Source organism: Drosophila obscura, unplaced genomic scaffold (genome assembly GCF_018151105.1).
Source record: "Drosophila obscura isolate BZ-5 IFL unplaced genomic scaffold, ASM1815110v1 contig_200, whole genome shotgun sequence".
Classification (NCBI taxonomy): domain Eukaryota; kingdom Metazoa; phylum Arthropoda; class Insecta; order Diptera; family Drosophilidae; genus Drosophila; species Drosophila obscura.
Window position 1 is genome coordinate 5,386,585 of NW_024542791.1, and position 19,769 is coordinate 5,406,353.

A 19,769-nucleotide genomic window follows, 5' to 3' on the forward strand; every position below is an offset into this window, starting at 1 on the left:
TATATGGATCTTCATACACACAGATACTTGTGCATATATGCATATTTATAATCATATATTTAGCATTTAAAACTTTATTCCTAACAAAAAACTACTAAAATATAATACCGATAGTGTGACCAATTTAAGCTCGATGTTCCCAGCGCTGCCATATTGTACCATCGATTTTTTGGCGCTTTACAGCACTTTTCTGCGTGATAGCGCAACTATCACCACTAATAGCAACAACAAAGCTTAAGCACGTTTTTCTGATTTGTAAAGTGTCTGCCGAGAGGTAATTGTTTCCCTTCTTTATTGGTATGTTTATTGTGTATTAAGTAAAATAAATCAAAGTAGATCAAAGTGCTTGCTATAATGAATGAGTGATTCATTTGCATCAAACCCTCTTCTCTTACATTCAGTTCTGCTACGCTGATCAAGCCATGTCATGGAATCACCTCAAACTTACAGGCCCGGGCAAAACACTTGGGCGTGGCGATCCGATCGATCAATATTTGGCAGATCACAATTTGTATCGCCAGCTGATCATTAAGGGCGGTTGCAGCCTATTCCGAGTCATCGCCGAGCAGATGTATGACACACAAAATCTTCACCAAGAGGTGCGAGAGGACTGTGTACGCTTTATGATGGACAAGCGACGCCTATTCAGGAGAAACATAAAGGGCAATTTCAACGACTATCTGTTGAAGTTAGAGAAGCCGAAAACGCGGGGTACGATGATAGAACTACGCGCCCTTTGCCTTATGTACGGCCGGAATGCGATTGTGCATGAGCCAATGAAACTGGGCACGCCAGTGACATTTAGCGACAATTACAAGGAGAACTTTAGTGTGTTCATCGACCGGTATGGCCATTTCGATGCTGTCTACCCGATGGAGCACATTGAGGAGGCAGCCATTTGCCAATCCATCACATTTACAATGCTTTACCAGATGTGTTTTAGGCTGCCGGATGTGAGCCTGGCAGCTGAGAAGATGCTGAATCCGGGCACATTCCGCGAAGGCACCTCGCTGGAACTTAGTCGAAATGGCACTGTTGTTCGCCTTTTCTGCAGAAATGGACGCAGTTTCGACCTGGACTCACCAGAGCTCACCAACTGCCTAATGAACGACAAAGAGCTCTGCGATTTCCACAATCGAGAACGTTGGCAAGAGTATCTAATGAGATTTGGACGAGGACCATTGTCGTGCACGCTCAGATATATGGATGAAAACATCGCGCCATTTTCCTATTCTGTTGCCAAGTCCCTATCCCCAGATAGCTATCGAAATGTTGAGCTCACCTCTTATCTTGTGATGAAAAAGGAGGCGGTAAGGTTCCAGCTATATATCGGCGACTACGATTTCAAGGTTGGCGCCCATTGTCTAGTGGAGCTTGACCAAAGGCCTGGGCATATGAAGAAGTGTTACATACAGAAAATAGACTGGAGCACACACACATTCAGTGTTTATGTTGAGGAAATGTGCAAAGAGTTGTTGGTGCCTGCGAAATCAGTACATCCGCTGCCACCTGGTCAATTCCGGCCCTGGCAGCTCAGCTTTTTACAACGAATGAAATTACCTCGCTTTAACATAATTTGCGATAATAATGGTAATAACCGGAAGCTTGACACAATTCTAAACCCAGCTCGAGGGCAAAATCAGGTGATGACCTCAGGTAACCGCATGCCTCAGCTCTTTTTCCAATCGCCAGACCTTTATTTGGATCCAACAATGGTGCAGCAAGGACATATTTTCTTTCTAATAAGTTCTCCGCCCTATTTCAAGCCACCTGCAGTGGACCCAAACCGCCGAGTTTTGTTACCGAGCCCGCCACAACCACCATTCATGGTGGTGCAGCCCATTACGATCTACTCGTATGTCTCTCCTCACGGAGGCCCATCCGAAATGTGCGATTTTCCTTCATGGTCGGAAACGGACCGATCGGCCTTGACCATCGAGGAAATCACTGACACGAATTGATAGAAATAGGCTCAGATATTATTTTTGCCAACATATCGACGGTAAGGATGTAAGGAATTCATTTATGCCTTCACAAACATTTTTAAGCCTAACAAAATTTTTTTTAAATTTTTTTCAGAATTCGCTGAACTGAATAATTTTTGCAGTCATCTGAGTTTCTAAATTGTAAGCGTCTGAACATTTTTTAATCATAGAATTTTAGATCGCTTTTCGATTGTAAAACATATTAATATCCGAACCAGTTTTTCTTTTTTGGCGTTATGACTTAAATATTTTTATTGGCAGGTTAATGAAGCTTAAATATATTTAACTTAAGTACGTTGGTGAAGCCACAAATCGAATCATTTATTCTGAGAAGTGGTCTCAATTAATACTTTATAAATCATTTTAAAAACAGATTTACGGTCAATTCATGTTTCAAGTGTATACACCCGAAATGCGGGTTTTAAACTAGAAGGTCATATGCGGTGCCTGCTCATATGGAACTTTTACTTACTCTTTACATTTTTTTGTATATTTATTAGAACATTTTTTAATTACATATCATTTCTAGTCACATCTTAAGGATAATTTCTTATAATTAGACTTACATATTTAACTCCTATAAAACGCTTTAAAGGATATCTTCTAAACATAGCTGTAGTTTATTCACTTGTTTTACTATACTTTTTGTAATTTTTTTTTAAATTTAATTATACGAATTTTTGCATTTGTTTAAGCTAGTGTTAATTTAAATAAGTTATATTAATTCATTCCCAAAAAGGTAACCAAATCGTTTGAATTTTTGTTTTTACATTTATTTTGGTTCTTTGAGCAAAAGAAAATATTTATTAAGACGTGATCACTGAAGACCACAATGTTAACATTATATTTACTAGAATTTTTGTATTGCTTTTTTTAATATATTTGTATACATTATTAGATAAAAAATTACTCTAAAAGCTTACACCTAAACAACTCAAGTTTTTAACTTTTTATAATGACTTAAATGTGGCGAGGTGTGGAAGAGGGATGTTAAGCATTCTGACTAATGAAGTTCGTCTCCAGATGCGGCAGCCATCTCCAGTCGGACGTCGCCACTTAGGCGGCTTTGAAGATTCTTGTTGATGTTATCGACCATGTCGAAGGCATCGATGATCATTTGGGCCTCGCTCTGGGCCTTCTCACCCATCTGCTCCAGACTGCGCCTTAGCTGCTTGTGCTCTCCAGTGGCATCCCGCTCCTCGGCTCTTTGGTAAATGCTGGTGCGGGAGAACAGCGCGGCGGTGCCACTGCCCTGCTCCAGTTGTTGCTCCAGATCTTCAGGCAGCGGGAATTCTAAGTCCATGGAAAAGCAGCGCAGATCCTCGTACTTGGCCAGCTGCACCTTTTGATCTTGGCCATAGCTAATGACGACGGCCTGCAGCACCAGTTCGCTCCCCGGCAATTGGACATAGGCGATGACGTCTTTGAAGAGGTTCTCCTGCCGCCACACCGTCTGGCTGAACTGTATTACCTGGTAGACCACGGTCTCTGGCTCGGGGCTATACTGCACCAGCAGCCAGGTGTCATCGTCCATGGTCACCGGCAGGTCCAGCTGCTCATCGAAGGCGTGATCAAAGCAGCGAGCCTTCAGGTGGAGTAGCACCTTCTCCATGTAGTCCCGCTGATCATAGGAGTACAGTACATGAGCAATACATCCGGGACCGAGACTGACCAGCGGATTGCACTTTAGCTCTGGCTTCGTGCTTAGCCAGGCCACGTTGTTGGGGGACACCAACTTCTGGACCAGACGATCGCCAGCCTCTTCGTTCTCCGTGTACTGCACCAGGAGCTGCTTGGCATTAGACTCCTCTCGCTGCTCCTTGCTCATCGATACCAAGGCCGCATCCACCAGCCGGCGCTCATCGGCGGCGAGGATGAGTTTGGCCTCTAGCACCATGCCGTTAACCCGGAACTCCACAAAGCGGGTCATATACTTGTCGGAAACATCCGACTCCAGCAGCTCCATAGAGTGGAGGACGCACAGTCGTGGCTGACCGTTCGGCTGGCCGTTCTTCATCGATCCCTCATCCACCTCGGCCAGGAACCAGGAGAGACGAGTCGCTGCCGGACCACTGGGATGGGCCACAGCTCCGCAGATGGCAGAGTCATCCAGTCCACTGTCGTTGCTAATGTTGCTCATGATGTTCCACGGTTCTCCTTTAATAGTTGATCTCTTTGGTGTTGTCGTTGGCTTCGCTCGTTGCTAACTGATAATTTCTTCACGGCAGCGCTCCGTTTTATACGCCAGAGAGGTATGGATAGAGCACTCGCTATTACCTGAATCGATCGTTCGTAGCCCGAGGAGTCACTCGATGGGACATTTCCAATTGTGTAGTACCTGCGTCGGATTGCACGGATTAACCCAATACGCACAGATGTACGGCTACTTTATGTCCAAGCCTAGCTACAACCCATCGTTGTCACTATAACCGTCTCGCCCACAAGGCTAGGATCAGTGCGCCGTCTGTTAAATCGCCCAATTGTAAAAGCGTTGGTACCTGCGACTGGCCCGTTGCTAATTGCATGGATAAACCCAATACGTACGGCTGCAACTGTTAAGTGCACCCAACATATAGTAAACCCCTATAAGTCTAATAATATTATACCCGTACCTACAAAAAAAGCGTAATGGTATGTATGGGTATGTTTCTTCCAAATCTCTTAGTTTTCGAAAGCAACAAACAATATCTTACTAGAGTAGAGTAAGGAAATAGTAAAAACAAACGCAGATGTGGCCCCTAAATTATTTGTTTAATCAAATTAAATATTTATACAATTTGAAAGTGTTAATTATTAATAAAATATTTGAAAATGTAGCTATCAGCTATCAATTGAACCTGTTAGGAATGTTCCTCACGATCCGCCCTACCGGTTACTATGCGCAGAAACATGCTCGATGACGAACCTAAGCCTTCTCTGCGTTCTGCATCTGAGTGGCTACGCATTGAATAAGTCGCTCCATTGTCGATTAATATCAATCTAGATGTGAAATATTCTGCTGTGTCTCTATTCGTATGAGCTCGGCAAGCAGAAGGTGCAATAAGCGATTGTGATATTTGCCTCAAGCTGCAATCAGGCGCTTGCTTGTCCAATTTGATGGCATAAGTTAGGGAGAAAAGTCGACTAACATATCCAATGTTCAGACCCAGCACTTGAGTTGCAAATTCCAAGACTTTCTCGGTGTTGGCGGTCTCCTCATCCCAGCCGCCTCCACGCTCGCGTTGTTCTATGAGCTCAAAGTGTATGGCAAAGGGACCATCCTTGGGCTTAATCGTGCTACGCACATCTGTCACACAAAATGTTAGGATTTGCTCAAACAAGCCTAGACTGATGGCCTCTTCGATGGCCGCATCGTTTACCAGCAGGCAGCCTACCACACAGCCGGTGCCCATTTCACGGATGTTCACATGGTAAAGATTGTCCGCCCGCAGCAGTACAGTCATTACAATACGACTGAGGCGTCGACTGCCAATTAAATCATTTACCTCGCCGACCATATGATCCAGCACGGGAAGCTCTTTGTCTCGGCAGAATTGGCACAAGCTTGACTCGCGGCTTTCCAGGGAAGTTTGTCCTAAAGTTTGGCTTGAATCAATGCTCTGAGATTCGTCCATCAATATTTCTGCGCTCTGACTCTTATATTTGCCATCTATTTCCATCATCTCGTCGCCTGCCTGAGTGAACCTGTCACGAGTCTTGACTTTGTTTCCCTCTTGCGGAATTGTCGAGTTCGATGGAAAATCTTTTGTGTTTCTCTTGTGTATTTTTTGGACCGGACATGGGCAATCTTCTCTGTGGGTTGTGGGCTTCATAAACATATGCATAAATTGCTCTATCAGGGACTCGCACACCTCATCGTTCAAATTCTGTTGGGACTCAGTGGGAATGACTTTTGTGCTGGAGTTCTGACGATTGTCTTTGTCCAATCGAGATGTGGTAGCACCATCGCGGGATGATCCCAAATCCTCACAAGTACAGTCTAATTCTTGGTCTTTTGGTTTTGCAAACATTTGAATTAATTTTTCCAGTAAAGTATTGCATGCTTGTTCCTTTAAATTCTCCGTCGACTGAGTACAGAATTGCTCTTTCTTCAGCTTCTGGCAGTTGTCTGTTTCATATCGAGCTGGGGTTGTACTCCTCTTGGAATTTGCATCATGACAAACCTCCACAGAAATTTGAAACGGTTGGTTCTTCGATTTTTGACCAGAACTAGATGGCCTAGAACTCTCATTTTTCTCGCCGCAAATTTTCGCATATTCCCATTGGGTAGACTGATCAGTATTGGACTGCACTTTCGATGATCTCACGGAGCATTGCAGTTGTCTAAGGGAACATTCCTGTTGGTTCATCTTCTGCTCCATTTCGAATATCTTCTGAAGTAGTTCAGGAACGCGGGAGCAATTGGCACACTTCTCCACATTCTGATTACCTTCTGATGTGTATGAATCTTCATACTGTGTCTCTTTATCGCATTTTCCCTTTGGACTCGCTGTCTGGTCATTGTCGTCTTTGGAAATCTGAAGACTGCCCGTCTGGTCACTGTTTTCCTGCTGCAGGAGTGATGATGAATCTTTATTCTGTGTCTCCTTATGGTATTTCTCCAATGAAACTGCGTGGTCTTTGTCCTCCTTGTCTTGATTTGTTGGTAACAAAACCAAATCTTTGCTTGAATGAACCACAATTTCCGATTTGTTTTGTGCATTTTGATGCTCAATCTCTATATCAGTTTCTTTTTTATTGATTTCTACGGCCACATCTTTTAGAGTTTTGCTCTCGCGAGGTGTAACGGTTTCAGTTTGGGCGAAAGAATGGCTGGGACTTGCTATGTTAGTTTGGGTGGAGGAATCTTTGGGACTTTCTCCAGTATCTTTGCTAATCTCTGGATGTGTTTTTAGCTTGTCTTCGAAGCTTGGCGATCCAGTTTTGATGAAAAAATCTGTGGCACTAGCTAAATTTTGCTGGCTTGTGTCCTGAGTTGCGTTATTCCCTTGGTATCTTTCCGCCTTGTCTTCGAAGCTTGATGATCCAGATCCGCTTCGAGTGGAGTCCTTTCCGGACGGAGAGTCCGTATGTGACTTTGACTGTGAATTCTGATCTGCTACGTCTTTAAAGTCGTTGGGCATGGGATCATTCGTGGGGGTTGGACCTTCTATGCTTGATATGCAGCCACATGGACATTCTGCAAAATTTGTAGGGATCGGCTGTGTTTGAATGATGGGGTCCTGCCTAGCAACGGTTTGGCTTGAATTGGAGGATTCGTTATAAGGCTGCTGTATATCATTGGGATCTTCTCCGCGTAATGGGCAGCCACAAGGGCAAACTGCGAGATATTTGAGGATCGGCTGTGTTTGAGCACTGGCGTTCTGGGGAGCCACGCCATGCGTTGAATTTGAGGCTTCGTTAGAAGGCTGCATATTGTCGTCACTCGGTGTGTAGCTACATGGCTTGCTGCATGGATATGCAACGAGTTCGTCGGCAATCGGCTGGTTAGCAATGGTTTTGGTTGGGTTGCAGGGCTGCTTCTTGTGGTCGAGACCATCTGTATTCGTTGTGCAGCTGCTTGGCGATGCACCGGCAGGTAGGCGGATGAAATCCGACCTGCAGGTCCGTAGTTCGGACGCCTCGCCATCTGCAAGAGAAAGCATATGTCAAGTTATTACCCTTTGCGATCTACCTGTCAAGGCGAAGGGTGCGCTCGGCATCATATATAAAGGAGTCACTTATTAGCTAGAATACAGTTCACAATTGGCCACCAAACAGTACAGAGTAAGAGATATAGGACGCCTCGAATGGATAACTCAACTAACGAATCTTTCCATTTTAGATGAATCGCCGCCAACGACTGGAATTTGCTCTCACCCTGCTGCCCTATGACCCAATGACGGTGCAGCTGTCGCCAGAGCAGAAAAGTGTGGAGGAAATCATCGCTCGTCTGCGGACAGACGACTCCTTAACCGAGGAGGAGAGTGACGACGGGAAGATGCGCCGCCTGAAAGATGCCGAGACCGATACTTTTGTGGACAACACCATGCACGATATCGAGCTGTCCGATATTGGAAAACTGAGCACATTGGCTACCCTGACGCTGGCTGCCGAGAGACTGCTGAGGACCCAACAAGGCGAGGAGGAACAGTTTGATGACGACTTGGCCATCGATGGGGAGACAGCCTCGTCAGATGCAGACCAGGAGATCCTGATGAAGAGCACCATCAAGGCGGTGAATGAGGTGAAACTCAAGTTGCTGCAGCAATGGGAGCGGAACAAGCGCAAGGCCCTGGATCTGCTCACCATCGAGATTGAGAAGGTTCAGGCAATGGACCGGGATGATGCGCAACGTACGTCCCACTTTGAGATGTTCCGCGATGGGACTGAGGAACACAACACATCCACACCCAGGACCAATGACGAGGATTTAGGAATCGATGACGATGATGAAGACTACGTGCCCGACAGTGAGAACAGCACAAAACGCAAGCGCATCAAGAAGCCCGTGACGTCCACCCCAAATGCAAAGCGTATGTGCCCCGACTTTGAGTTCGATCAGCATCCGAGCTCGCCGATGGTAATGATTGGTCCAAACGGCACTCAAGTGTCGCGCAGCAGTCTGAGTGCCATTAACTGGGACATGACTGGTCCCTCCATAACCAGAAAATTGCTCTGCGAGATCTTTGACCGCGACACTCTTGCCCACCACACGCTATCCGGCAAACCGTCACCGGCCTTCCGGGACTGCGCTCGTCCCAGCAAACAGCAACTGGATCCGCTCAAGGTGGCGGACCTTGTCTATCTGATGACCAATACTCTGGACATGACACCGCGTGAGGTTCGCACAGCGATCACTACGAAGTGCGCCGACGAGAACAAGATGCTGCGCTCCCGGAGCCAGCGGCGACAGCGCAAGTCAAAGTAGTTGTGTATGTAGATCCTAAGTATAGACATTAGCCCAGGCCCAGCCACCCACATGTATGGGACACACACGCCCAAGCAGCCAGTGCATAGATATTCAAATAAAGTATTCCAATTGCTTATAACTTACCCGAACCTTTGCCTTGTTTTGATTCGTTTGCCAAGAGATGATCGCTGTGCGTTTTCCTGGGCGTTTGGTTGCGGCTTCTGAAAGATGGAAAGTGGTTTGAGACAGAACTACATATGAGCTGGCGACTTGGTCGCAGTCGTACAGTATACAGTTATCATAAAGAAGTCGATGTTTCCGTCGTTGAGCCTCAAGGCAGATATCGCCCAGTTGTCCTTTCGATCGACTCATCTTCGAGTTTCGAACTTTTTGATAGATCTTTCAAAAACTGTTGTGGAAACTTAAAGCAAATAGCCAGCGGTCTCCTAACCAGCTCTTACCAACTTTCAATCGTATTTGCACTTCATTGTGTTCACGTGAATACATTTAATTTTGAAATCAACATGATTGACAGAAGACTAATTGTTTTTAAATTTACAGTGAATCCACACCAAAAATTTGTGATGTTTTAATGCAGGGCTGGGTAAACAAAGTTTAATTTGCTGATTAATTTCTTTCGTTCTTATTATTATTGGTATTATATTTAGATTTATTTATTAGAATAATTTTATTTGACATACTAGAGTAAAAACAGCAAACAACAACGAACGATGAACAAAAAATAACTATTTAGTATCTAAATTTTAGATAAACTTTTTCAGTTCAGAACAGCGACTAGCTCTTTTTTGTTAGTTCGTTCATGAACTACCCAACACAAGTTCTTAGCGTTTTAAAGTAGCTTTCTAACAATTGTGAAATAAAAACCATTTATCCCGCTTTTATTAATAAATACTTGCATTAAAAAAAGTAAATTCGTCATCAGAACATATTTAACGACATGGAGGACACCAATGACAAGGTAAATGATTTGATTGCAATCAATATAAACACTTCTAAAGAAAACCGGGCCGACTATCCACCATTGCAGCAGGCGCAGCAAAAGGAGAACGAGCTTGGGAAGATCCCCTCTCAGGAGTTAAAAACCGACGATCTTGCAAGTCACCAAGACCAACGTGATAAAAAACTAAAGATTGACATGCAACAGGAGAAGATTATCGTAGATGAGCCCAAGATGGTAGACAAATCCACGCAGCTGACCGTGCAAAAGCTTCAACAGCAAATCGAGGTGCTTGAGAACAACCGTAAGCTGTTACTGAATCGACTTGCAGAAGTCGCAGAAGTTAAATCACACAATGTAAAGATTCAGAAGAAAGATAACGAGGTTCAGCCTCAAAACTCTCAAGTGGACCAGACTGCTACTGAAGTTAATCAAATTCTAAAACAGTTGGAACAGCAGATCTCCAAAACTGCGACCCTAGAAGATAATCTTGAAGAGCTGGACAAATCCACTAAATTAATCATTGAGGAACTAGGACAGCAAATTGCAGAGCTTGAGGAAGACCATAGACTTTTTCGTAGTGAGCTCGATGAGAAGGAACATGCATACCTAGAGGAAATAGACGATCTGCAGGAAGAAGTTGATGATCTTTATATTAATATTACCTGTTCCATTTGCCAATCTCCCTGGACATCTGATGGGGAACATCGCCTAGTTTCGTTGTACTGTGGACATCTATTTGGGAAAGAATGCGTTCAGCGACTCGCCGAATGCCCAACTTGCGGATCGGAAATTCGTTCAACAGGTGTGCGGCCCATCTTTGGTCGCAACATCTTGCCAGCTAATTAGGTTTTCTGGCATACTACTTTATAACCGTCTAGTCAATAAGTACAACTTGAGTCGTGAAGAAACCTACAACAATGCATTATTATGATAAACTGGAAGAGGTTTAATCAAAATATGTAATGTTTTTTTTTGCCCAGTCGTTTGCCCATGTTACTTTCATTATAATTTTTACATTTCCTTTCCTATCGGCAAAATAAAAGCACAAGATACACGATTCTGTTCATCTCATCCATTTATTTACAGGAAAATTCTTGAATTCATGAATATTCTTTAAATAATTAACTGAAATTTAATGTAGTTCGCCCTTTGGTATTTTTCAGTTGATATTTTGTACGCTGGTCTGGTAACACTTGAAAATAAAATTGCCAGCAATTGTGAAATAAAAATCATTTGTCTCGCTTTTATTAACAAATACTCGCATTAAATAAAGTAAACTCGTCATCAGAACATATTTAAAGATATGGGGGATACCAATGATAAGGTAAATGATTTGATTGCAATCAATGTAAACACTTCTAAAGAAAACCGGTCCGTCGCACTGCCATTGCAGCTGGCGCAGAACAACTCGCAAATGGAAGACGCTACAACTGAAATTTTTGGAATTAACTTTCTGTTGGAAAAGGAGAAGCGCAATCAGGCGACTTTGCTTGAAAAATTGAAAACGCACGACCAATCGACACAAGTGACCATCCAGAATCTTCAGCAGAAACTCTATGAGCTTCAGAAGGGCCGTGAGCTGTTGCTTAATCAACTTGTGGAAAAGGAACTTTCATACAAAATCGACACGGAAGAGCTGAAGGCAGTTCTAGATGATCCTGGTGACGACCATACTTGCATTATCTGTCTATCTCCTTGGGAATCGACTGGGCCTCATCGTGTAGCCTCGCTGCCCTGTGGACATCTATATGGGATGTCCTGCATAAGACTATCTGTACGCCGAACGGAATTCTGCCCGAAGTGCAGAGTTCCAGCACGTTATTTCGTCTTGCCCGATATTCGCCCAGAATAAATAATACGTTTTGCTGGGTTCTATTTAAATTGTCAATTTGGCAAACCTTTTGTTATGATTAAAAGATTATTAAAATGAAGAACATACATACATATGTATGCCTATATGAATGTGCAGGAACATTAGTCAACACTTATTGATTTATTTATTTTTGTAGTGTAATTTGCAGAAATGGTGATGTAGAATTAATTCATATGTATATTCATTGTCTACGAAGAGCCAAAGAACTACATCATTATTATTTGATATATGTATTATTCGTTATTGTTGCCTTTGCAGTAGCAAGAACAGTTGATGTAGCAAAATCAACGCAGTAGAAATTTCTGACGCAATAATTCTAACTATTGCATCATACAATACATACGCTTTATAGTATTGCATGTGTGTTCCTGAATGTGCAAAACGATCAGGGAATCAATGTGTACTAAAGGGTTAGAGCGGGACAACTATTGTATACAGCAATGTGTGCGTGTATTACTGATCTGCTGGCTTTTTGCTGGTTTCTCTCTCTCTCTCTCAGCTCGTTTGTTGTGACAAGTCGGAAGAAAAGATTAAAAAAATAATAAATAAATAGTTGAATATTAAACTACGTTACTCTTTTTATTAAACCATTACCTGCAAAAACCTACTGTAAAGCTACTTAGCCTTTTTAATAGCTGTTGATTATTTAAGGCTGGTGGTTCGATTTAAAATACTCAATTTATTGATGGAAAGCGAAAGTAGGCGCATGTATGTATGTAGGTAATTATGTTATGTACCTGTCGATGAGCGCGAGACTAACTGCAGGTCGGACGGCCCGAATTGCCCTTGCCCTAGGCAGAACATCTTAGAAGAGAGCGAGAGAAAGCGATAGAAAGAAAGCAGCTCGGTCAGATGATAAGCTAAGCACGAAAGTCATTTAGAAAGCGAAAGACCAGCTTAGATGCTGTAACTGCAACAACAAAGCGAAGACGGAGGTATAGACAGACGAAAGAACTGCCACTGCCGTGCGTAATCATATGCGAGAACAATGTTTGTGTACAGTGTGTAGTGCCAATAACTAACAATGGTGATGATTTAATTTTGGCTATAAATTAAGGATTAGACGACTGAATATCGCGGGAAACCCGACACCTACAATTATTATACGAACTATGTATTATAATATCTTCCTAGAACTAACATCCCATATCTCACACCTCTGAGTCGATTTTGTTTCTAGATATGTTCATACATAGGTACTTCCTTTTCTATTTTGATACTGCCCCACTGTGGCTTCGCTCTTGCAGCTGTCTACACAGTTTCTGCTTGACCAGCCAGATGCGATGGAACTTTCCGCTGCACATATTGGCCAAGTCACACCGACATTTCTGCTTATTCGATGAGATTTCTTCGCGAGGTTAATTCGAGCATAGCAGACATGCCAAAATTTAATGCTAGTTCCGCCATAAGCTGCCGTTCCATGTCGTCCACGCCCAGACATTGAGTGGTTTTTGTGTACAGCCCGCCCCAAATTAATGGCTAATGAAGCGCAAGGACTGCAGGTGATTCTCCCGGAGAGCCATAAAAGTCAAGTAGCATTCAGCATCCGTTTCCCCGACTCGGCTGCACGGCTCATTTACTGCACAAATACTCATGCCCCAGAGCTGCATCCTTTCGCATCTCTCCCCTTGGCTGCACGCTGCTCTGCTCTGCTTGATCCACTTGCCAGTCGAGTGCCGACGCTAGGCCAGCAGAGGCTACAGGGTAAGCTAAGTGCATTGCCAAAAAAGAAAAGCTCGAGCAAATAAAAATCACATAAATTGGGTTTGCCGTCAGCAGCAAAAATGGCAAATGCAGCGCATTGCAATGATTTGTATCGATGCTGTATGTTCAGTAAGGATATAAACACATTTTTACAGCAAAGCTTTTGATTTTTACGGTCATGGCTTGGAATTTATATTCCAGCGTTTATCAGCAATTCAAAGCAGTAGTTCAGTCCTGTCCACTCTCATTCAATCGAGTATCGATTAAGTCGAACTTGAAGTGCAAAGATTGTTCAACAGACCTTTAAAACTTGGGGAAAAACCAGCCAGAAAAAAGGAAGCGTAGGACCGAGTGGGTCGTGACTTTGGACAAATGAAAATACATACATTCTAAATCCGTTCATTAATACCACTGTTTAAACAAAATCCGTTAAAATAGAAAATTAAGTGTCATGGTGCTATTTTTTATGCCTTAGCTGTATCAATCAACTTGAAAATCGCAATTGACAGTGGATAAGCTTCTTCTTTCAGGTGGTGACGATATGGAAGGACTTAAGTATAATTTATATTAATCACAGCTCTCACAGAATTATAAGTTTTTTATTCTCTCACTAGTTTTAGATTAAATGGTTATTAATTTCGCCTGGAAACCATTTCACTTATTTCATTCATCAATCGAATCTGTCACCATTTTTCCACCCACTTCAAGGGGTATGGAAATATTTAGAGCAGCTTCCTGCGCCCGTTTAATTTAATCTAAAAATCAAACGTCAAATTATTTCACATATCAATGCATTTCATTGAGCTTTGAACTTCCTGCCTTTCATCGGTATTCAAATATACATACATACATATGTATATCCACTTTTATTGATTAGATTGCCAAAAAACATTTTGGAGACACATTTGGACTTATTGTTGGGCCCATTTTGCGCTTCATTAAGCCCCGCTTCTTTTTGGACCGGAAAGTGTTTAAATGCCGCTTCCTCTTTGCCTAACTTCCCTTTCCTGTTTCATATCGGGTCTCTCCATATCTCCTATACATAAATATGTTTCTCTTTCCTTTGACAAGTTGCCATTTCATATGCCAGTTGTGGAATATATTTGTATACACGAATCGTGCGACTTTTATTGATTTTCACATGTGTATTCATACAAATTGTTTTCTGATGTGTTTTTTATGATGGCCATAGAACATCTTGGCTCAGAGATATCATAAAAAACGTTAATTTCTAAAGTTCCCATGCGAAGAAAACAACATTTGCACCTTAAAAAAAATTAAACTTTAGTATTTAATAATTATTATTTAGTAGTCCAAAGTATTTTATTTTGAAAAAGTTAAAAAAGTTTAAGTGTTCAAATTAAACCCACGATTTTCAAGCTATCAACCAACCACTGTGCGACGGATGATTGCTGTTTTTAAGTGTTTTGCCTTTTCAGACAAATTAAATGCGTAAATAATGAATGCATGAAGGCATGCAAAAAAAATTGATAAAGTCGCGCTTAATTTTAGCGCATGAGAAAACATTCCATTTGAAGTGAGCGACGTAATGTACCTACAAAGGTGGTCTTAACACTTCAAATGTGAGCAATCGCACGTGGAGTATGTGGCGCATGCGGTGTCCCAGCTATTGAACACACTCGCACACACAGGCTCATAAACCTGTCAGAGCGGCATTAAAACTAATGCCACGCAGAGACACAGATGGAGAGAGAGTGAGTTGTTCGAGTCCCTTTCCCCTTAGAGAAAGATATGTTTGGTGGCGCTCAAGGAGAGGGATATATAGGGAGGGAAACACAAACTCCGAGAAAGGGACACCAATACGAATCCAAGGAGACATGCTAGGACCCCACGCAGAAGGAGGAATCGGACGGGACATAACACAACTGTGTAAGGCTTTAGTTTTTTTGCTACTGTAGATCATAAAAATTAAAATGATTGCCACAAAACTTTGTCCGTTGCACGTGTAAAAGTTTTGTCATTATGTTGAGTAGCGTAGTAGTTAATGGGTTTCCATATGGAGGCGTGGCTACCACCTAACTAAATTTCGGCACCAACTAAATTTATTTTTAGTGGGATATATACATTCATATATGTCTGAGCTTTAATTTACAGCAAGCGAGTAAATTGAGACATTTTGGTTGTATATTTCTGTATACGATGGCATTATTCGCGGGGCAATTGCAGGGCCATAAATCGAAAGTCGACAAAGTATTTCGAACAACTATTCTTTATTGTTCTTTGCTAAAGGTAAAAGAGCAGTTAAATTAATGATCACGTTCCATTTGTGGCACAAAAACTAAGCACAAAATGAACTTTATGTTCAAACAATGAAGCGATTGTTTGTCATATACTCGTACCATGCCATAACAACGGTCGTTGTTCATCATTAAAGGGATTTGAGGCTGAGGCTGTTAGGTTTGAGTGATTTGAGTGATGTTAGCCGTTTTCTGTTACGCTGAAATTTGAGTGTAATGTTTGAGTTAACTAAGGCTGCTGTTTGTTGTGCTCCGTGGAGTATGAGTGATTTTATTTAGAAGTAGAAACTTGCATTGGTTCATTGATTGGTAAAAATATAGAAAAAATAGAAGGCCTTTGAATGCAGAGTAAGTCCACATTCAAAGATAGGAAAAATTAATATATAAAGGCAATATCCTACCTTTTCTTTAGAAATAAATAACCTTTCTTTGATTGTTATAGTTCAATCAAGTTTAATTTATGCGCTTAACTCATTTCTAAGCTGGAAACAATTTCTAATACGATAAATGGGAAATTATGTTATTTACAAAGTCTTGTAAACTTTACAAGAACTTGTGTGCGATTACATCTACATTTGTTTATCACAAATTTAAAGTAATTTCTGGTTTCCCAGTACAACCCCTGTTAAATAACAATTTAAAACAATTTCTTTTGGCTTTCAAATAAATTGCGGCATTCTGTCCTCGATTTATGCTCCCTCAGAATCAAGCATTCCATTTCCCCAGCCAGGACCGTCTCTGCTGCAAGCCATAAAATTTCCATTATAATCGAAACTTTTTATCGGCGCACTGCGCACTTGGCAAAACTTTTGCATTTCGCACGCGCTTAAAATTACTCTACACAGAGTGGTAAGTCCTCCGGGAGGAGGAAATATCCTGCGGCCACTTGACGCATTAGGCAACTAGGATTGCGATACACTTTGTCCCCATAAATACGAGCATAAAAAAGTCTGTAATTGAAACAAGCGGATAGACCAGACAATCGGTTCCCACTAGGAGAAAAGCAAAGCTATTAGTGGAGCTGAGGACCGATGTCTGAACTGATTTGGGTACCTGGAAGCTTACCTGCCCGCTAATTAGGCTAATTATTCTAACAATTAGCTTAACAACTTTTCGCTTTTGTTGAATCTTGAATTCCCGCATTTAATATTCAGAAAGTCTGCTCAAAACTTTGCCACAATGTGCCTCACGCTGCATTGTTTGTAGTTAGAACTTTGTAATTAATTTAATAATCCAATATCCGAAACTTTCAATGGATTTGCTCGATTTCCATTTGGATTCAGGGGTATTTTTTAATGTATGTTTTCATAGATACCAAAAGAAACATCACTCCTGAATATTTAACTTAAAATTATTATAATCAAAATGGAAAATGATGTTCAGTCTTAAATGGTTTTTTGATGAAGGCCTGTTGCCCTGTTGAGGATGCGCCAGAAAAATAGGTGCCCCAAAATAACATCGTAACTCCGCTGACTGGGGCTGAGGCTCTGTCCCATGGAGTAAACACAATTCAATTAAGTCTGCGCTCGTTGTTGGAGGCTTGGTTGGTCGGTTTTTTGGGGCATTGTTGTGTCGAGGCCCGGGCAGACGTTAAAACTGAAAACGACAAGCCGATGATGGCACATGGCCAAAGGCGGCCTGCACAGTGTGGACAAGAGAGGTAGCCAGGTGGCTGCATCTGCGGGTTGCATGCAACAAGCCGCCAGGTACAGCAAAGGATTTGCATTATTAAAATTTTCATTTGGCGGTCTCTGCGCCAAGTTTCTCTACCTAAAATGAGGATTCAACTAATTGACCATTGAAAATACCAAAAGTCTTTTCCCTTCAAAGCAATGAAAGTATACATGAAACTGAAATGAACCAACGAAAAGCCAGGGGCCGTATGACAACCCTCATCAAGTTCCTTTCCCGAACAATCCCTTCTATATTGTCAGGTTAATGATGATAATAACTGTTGTATGCTTAATGAGCTAAATGCTGAAAAAGTTATGCTAAACCGAGCAAAAGAAGCGTCAACGTGGCGTTCCTTCATCCATCATCTACCATAAGTTTAGGCAAAGCAGCAGCTGAAGTGTAAATGTCATTGTCAGCCCGGTCTTGGTGGCAGCAAAGAGCAGACAGGAAGCCAAAGGGAAGATTATTCTGTGGCACGTTGTCGTACCCTGTAATCATACGAGTATATACTCGTATTATAGGTCAAGTTCCCGCTTTATGCAAATGAATCCCATAGAGATAGTTCGCTCTTACAAGTCTAATGCCAGGACAATGTCCAATGAAAAGTCATATTTTCCTGGAGTAAAAATCTTTCATGCAGGGTTTAGACCATATCCGAGAATTAGGAATATTAGATCATACCATATATGAAAACCTATTGCTCTAAATTCCGACTGGAGTACACAGAATTCGACCCACCATCGATACTGCTGTTTTCTATTGCTTCTTTTACTGTGCGAGACAGCAGTCAAGAGTCGGGCATCCAGAGGACACGATGCATTGCTGTGGCCGAGATGGAGACGCACGACTGCCGTTGACACTTTGCCAAAGAGGAGAGACGGGGAAAGACCGTCAGCTCGAAAGGGTAAGAAACACAACCGTGACTGCGGGAGCGGTGAAGTGTGACTTTGATTTTTGGCCAGAGTGAGAATGGGGCTGCGGAGGGAGCTGGGACTCAAGGGCGGTTGCCAGCATCGCGACCACGTGACTTACCTTGAAATAATGACTTCATTTTCCGCCGCATACGTTTCCAGCAATGTCACGCTCCACTGTTTCCCTTTTGTCTGCCGAAACATTTTTAAAGTTGGGTCACCAGAAAACGATAGCACAATTGCTATTTTTGTGGTCCCAGAAATAGCTTCTGCGAACTTCCCTTGAATTTAATCCACTTTTTATTTGGCCCAGCCTCAAGTGTGTGTTTTATTTTTAAGGGCAATTTGCCGAGTGGGTAGTTTGTTGGATTGTGGGCGTAGGGGCCATGACCATTCATGGGTTTGCCAGGCCAATATTTTATACAATGTTTCAATTCGCCATCAAATAGATACAGATACGATTGTGGATGCGTTTGTGTGCGTATGATTGATATAGATTTTGCTTTGATGAACGCCCCAAGGAATTGGAATTCCTCCAGAGTTTATTTATTATACTCGGTATTCTTTCTCTCCCTCTCATGCCCATTCGTGGAGCCCCATTCCGTTAGGCTTTAATGTTTGCGAGTAGCATTTTTATACAATTTTCGAGCTGCCAAATCCGAAAACAGAGTTTACCGTTCCATGTTTTGCGGCTTGAGGTTCAAAGGGGTTTCCAAAAACTACGCATATCTACGTATGTATGTACGTATGTATGTATGTATATGTACTCGTCCATGTGCATGATTGTTGGAATCAAGTAGATTTAAGCATGTATATTATAATCGGGCTGCCCTTTTCTACCACACATATCATTTGCATATCAAAACATAAGAAGAAAGAAAAGGAAAAATGAAATAAAATATTTACATACCCAAGAAAAATATGTGTTGTGAAGGGAGGCAAGTTAGAAAACATTGACACGATTTGGCTAGAACGAAAACTGAAAATTGATTATTCCATTTATTTCCCGACACAAGTTCCTTGTGATGCTGAAATTACTTATCAGTTTCATCGTCTTGGGTGCGCAATTTTTCAATGTGTGAAAAATAGACTGAAGTATTGTAATCTTAAATGTAGTATTGACTAGTTGATGGCGCAAATAAATAATGCATTATTGCTAGAATTCCATTTCTAAAGGAGAAGTCATTAACCCCTTACCACCATTCAATGCAGATTTATTATTTATTTATTTATTTAATTTAATTTAATCAAAATTCTTTGGCTTACAATTTTTATTTTCGATCCTTCCCCGTTAGCAATGCGTAAGAGCTTTAAGCGTTTAAAAAGATAGATGCGCGAATCAACAAAAGGCTTATCACACCAACTGTAAATTTGCTACAAAAAAACACAACAAAAAAAAGGCGGCGAAAGTGTTGACTAACGTTTCTGCCAATTCATATACCTAAACATCTTGAGTGTGTACACACATACATATGTACATATGTATGCATACACTCGCACCTGTTTGAATA

At 41.9% G+C, this 19,769-nt stretch overlaps 5 protein-coding genes and 1 long non-coding RNA gene across 9 annotated transcripts; 4 read left to right on the forward strand and 2 right to left on the reverse strand.

Moving 5' to 3' along the window:
- Positions 1–203: 203 nt before the first annotated feature.
- Positions 204–2,198, forward strand: LOC111075258 (protein ovarian tumor locus). Of its 3 annotated transcripts, none has more exons than XM_022368424.2 (3): positions 204–274; positions 402–2,010; positions 2,080–2,198. In XM_022368424.2, exon 2 carries the CDS (start codon positions 423–425, stop codon positions 1,959–1,961), a length of 1,539 nt encoding a protein of 512 aa, XP_022224116.2. In that variant the 5' UTR covers positions 204–274; positions 402–422; the 3' UTR covers positions 1,962–2,010; positions 2,080–2,198. The 3 variants fall into 3 exon arrangements, with proteins under 3 accessions (XP_022224116.2, XP_022224114.2, XP_022224115.2); XM_022368422.2 differs by having other exon boundaries at positions 226–297; XM_022368423.2 differs by having other exon boundaries at positions 226–297; positions 402–2,002.
- A 684-nt stretch (positions 2,199–2,882) lies between these two features.
- Positions 2,883–4,251, reverse strand: LOC111075267 (early boundary activity protein 3). The gene has a single exon (XM_022368432.2). The coding sequence runs from the start codon at positions 4,123–4,125 to the stop codon at positions 2,989–2,991; it is 1,137 nt and encodes a 378-aa protein (XP_022224124.1). The 5' UTR covers positions 4,126–4,251; the 3' UTR covers positions 2,883–2,988.
- A 3,558-nt stretch (positions 4,252–7,809) lies between these two features.
- Positions 7,810–8,932, forward strand: LOC111075268 (early boundary activity protein 1). The gene has a single exon (XM_022368434.2). It carries the CDS (start codon positions 7,810–7,812, stop codon positions 8,893–8,895), a length of 1,086 nt encoding a protein of 361 aa, XP_022224126.2. The 3' UTR covers positions 8,896–8,932.
- A 111-nt stretch (positions 8,933–9,043) lies between these two features.
- Positions 9,044–9,568, reverse strand: LOC121404442. Its single transcript, XR_005967994.1, has 2 exons — positions 9,339–9,568; positions 9,044–9,098 (listed from the first exon to the last, which is right to left on the reverse strand). It is a non-coding gene; the product is annotated as an uncharacterized LOC121404442 (long non-coding RNA).
- Positions 9,569–9,604: 36 nt separating this feature from the next.
- On the forward strand, positions 9,605–10,907 carry LOC111075270 (E3 ubiquitin-protein ligase BRE1-like). Of its 2 annotated transcripts, none has more exons than XM_022368437.2 (2): positions 9,605–9,856; positions 9,929–10,907. In XM_022368437.2, the coding sequence occupies exons 1-2, from the start codon at positions 9,836–9,838 to the stop codon at positions 10,682–10,684; spliced, it is 777 nt and encodes a 258-aa protein (XP_022224129.2). In that variant the 5' UTR covers positions 9,605–9,835; the 3' UTR covers positions 10,685–10,907. The 2 variants fall into 2 exon arrangements, with proteins under 2 accessions (XP_022224129.2, XP_022224127.2); XM_022368435.2 differs by having other exon boundaries at positions 9,606–9,856; positions 9,926–10,907.
- Positions 10,908–11,010: 103 nt separating this feature from the next.
- On the forward strand, positions 11,011–11,690 carry LOC121404425. The gene is made up of 2 exons (XM_041593856.1): positions 11,011–11,162; positions 11,232–11,690. The coding sequence occupies exons 1-2, from the start codon at positions 11,142–11,144 to the stop codon at positions 11,688–11,690; spliced, it is 480 nt and encodes a 159-aa protein (XP_041449790.1). The 5' UTR covers positions 11,011–11,141.
- The last annotated feature ends 8,079 nt before the right edge of the window (positions 11,691–19,769 follow it).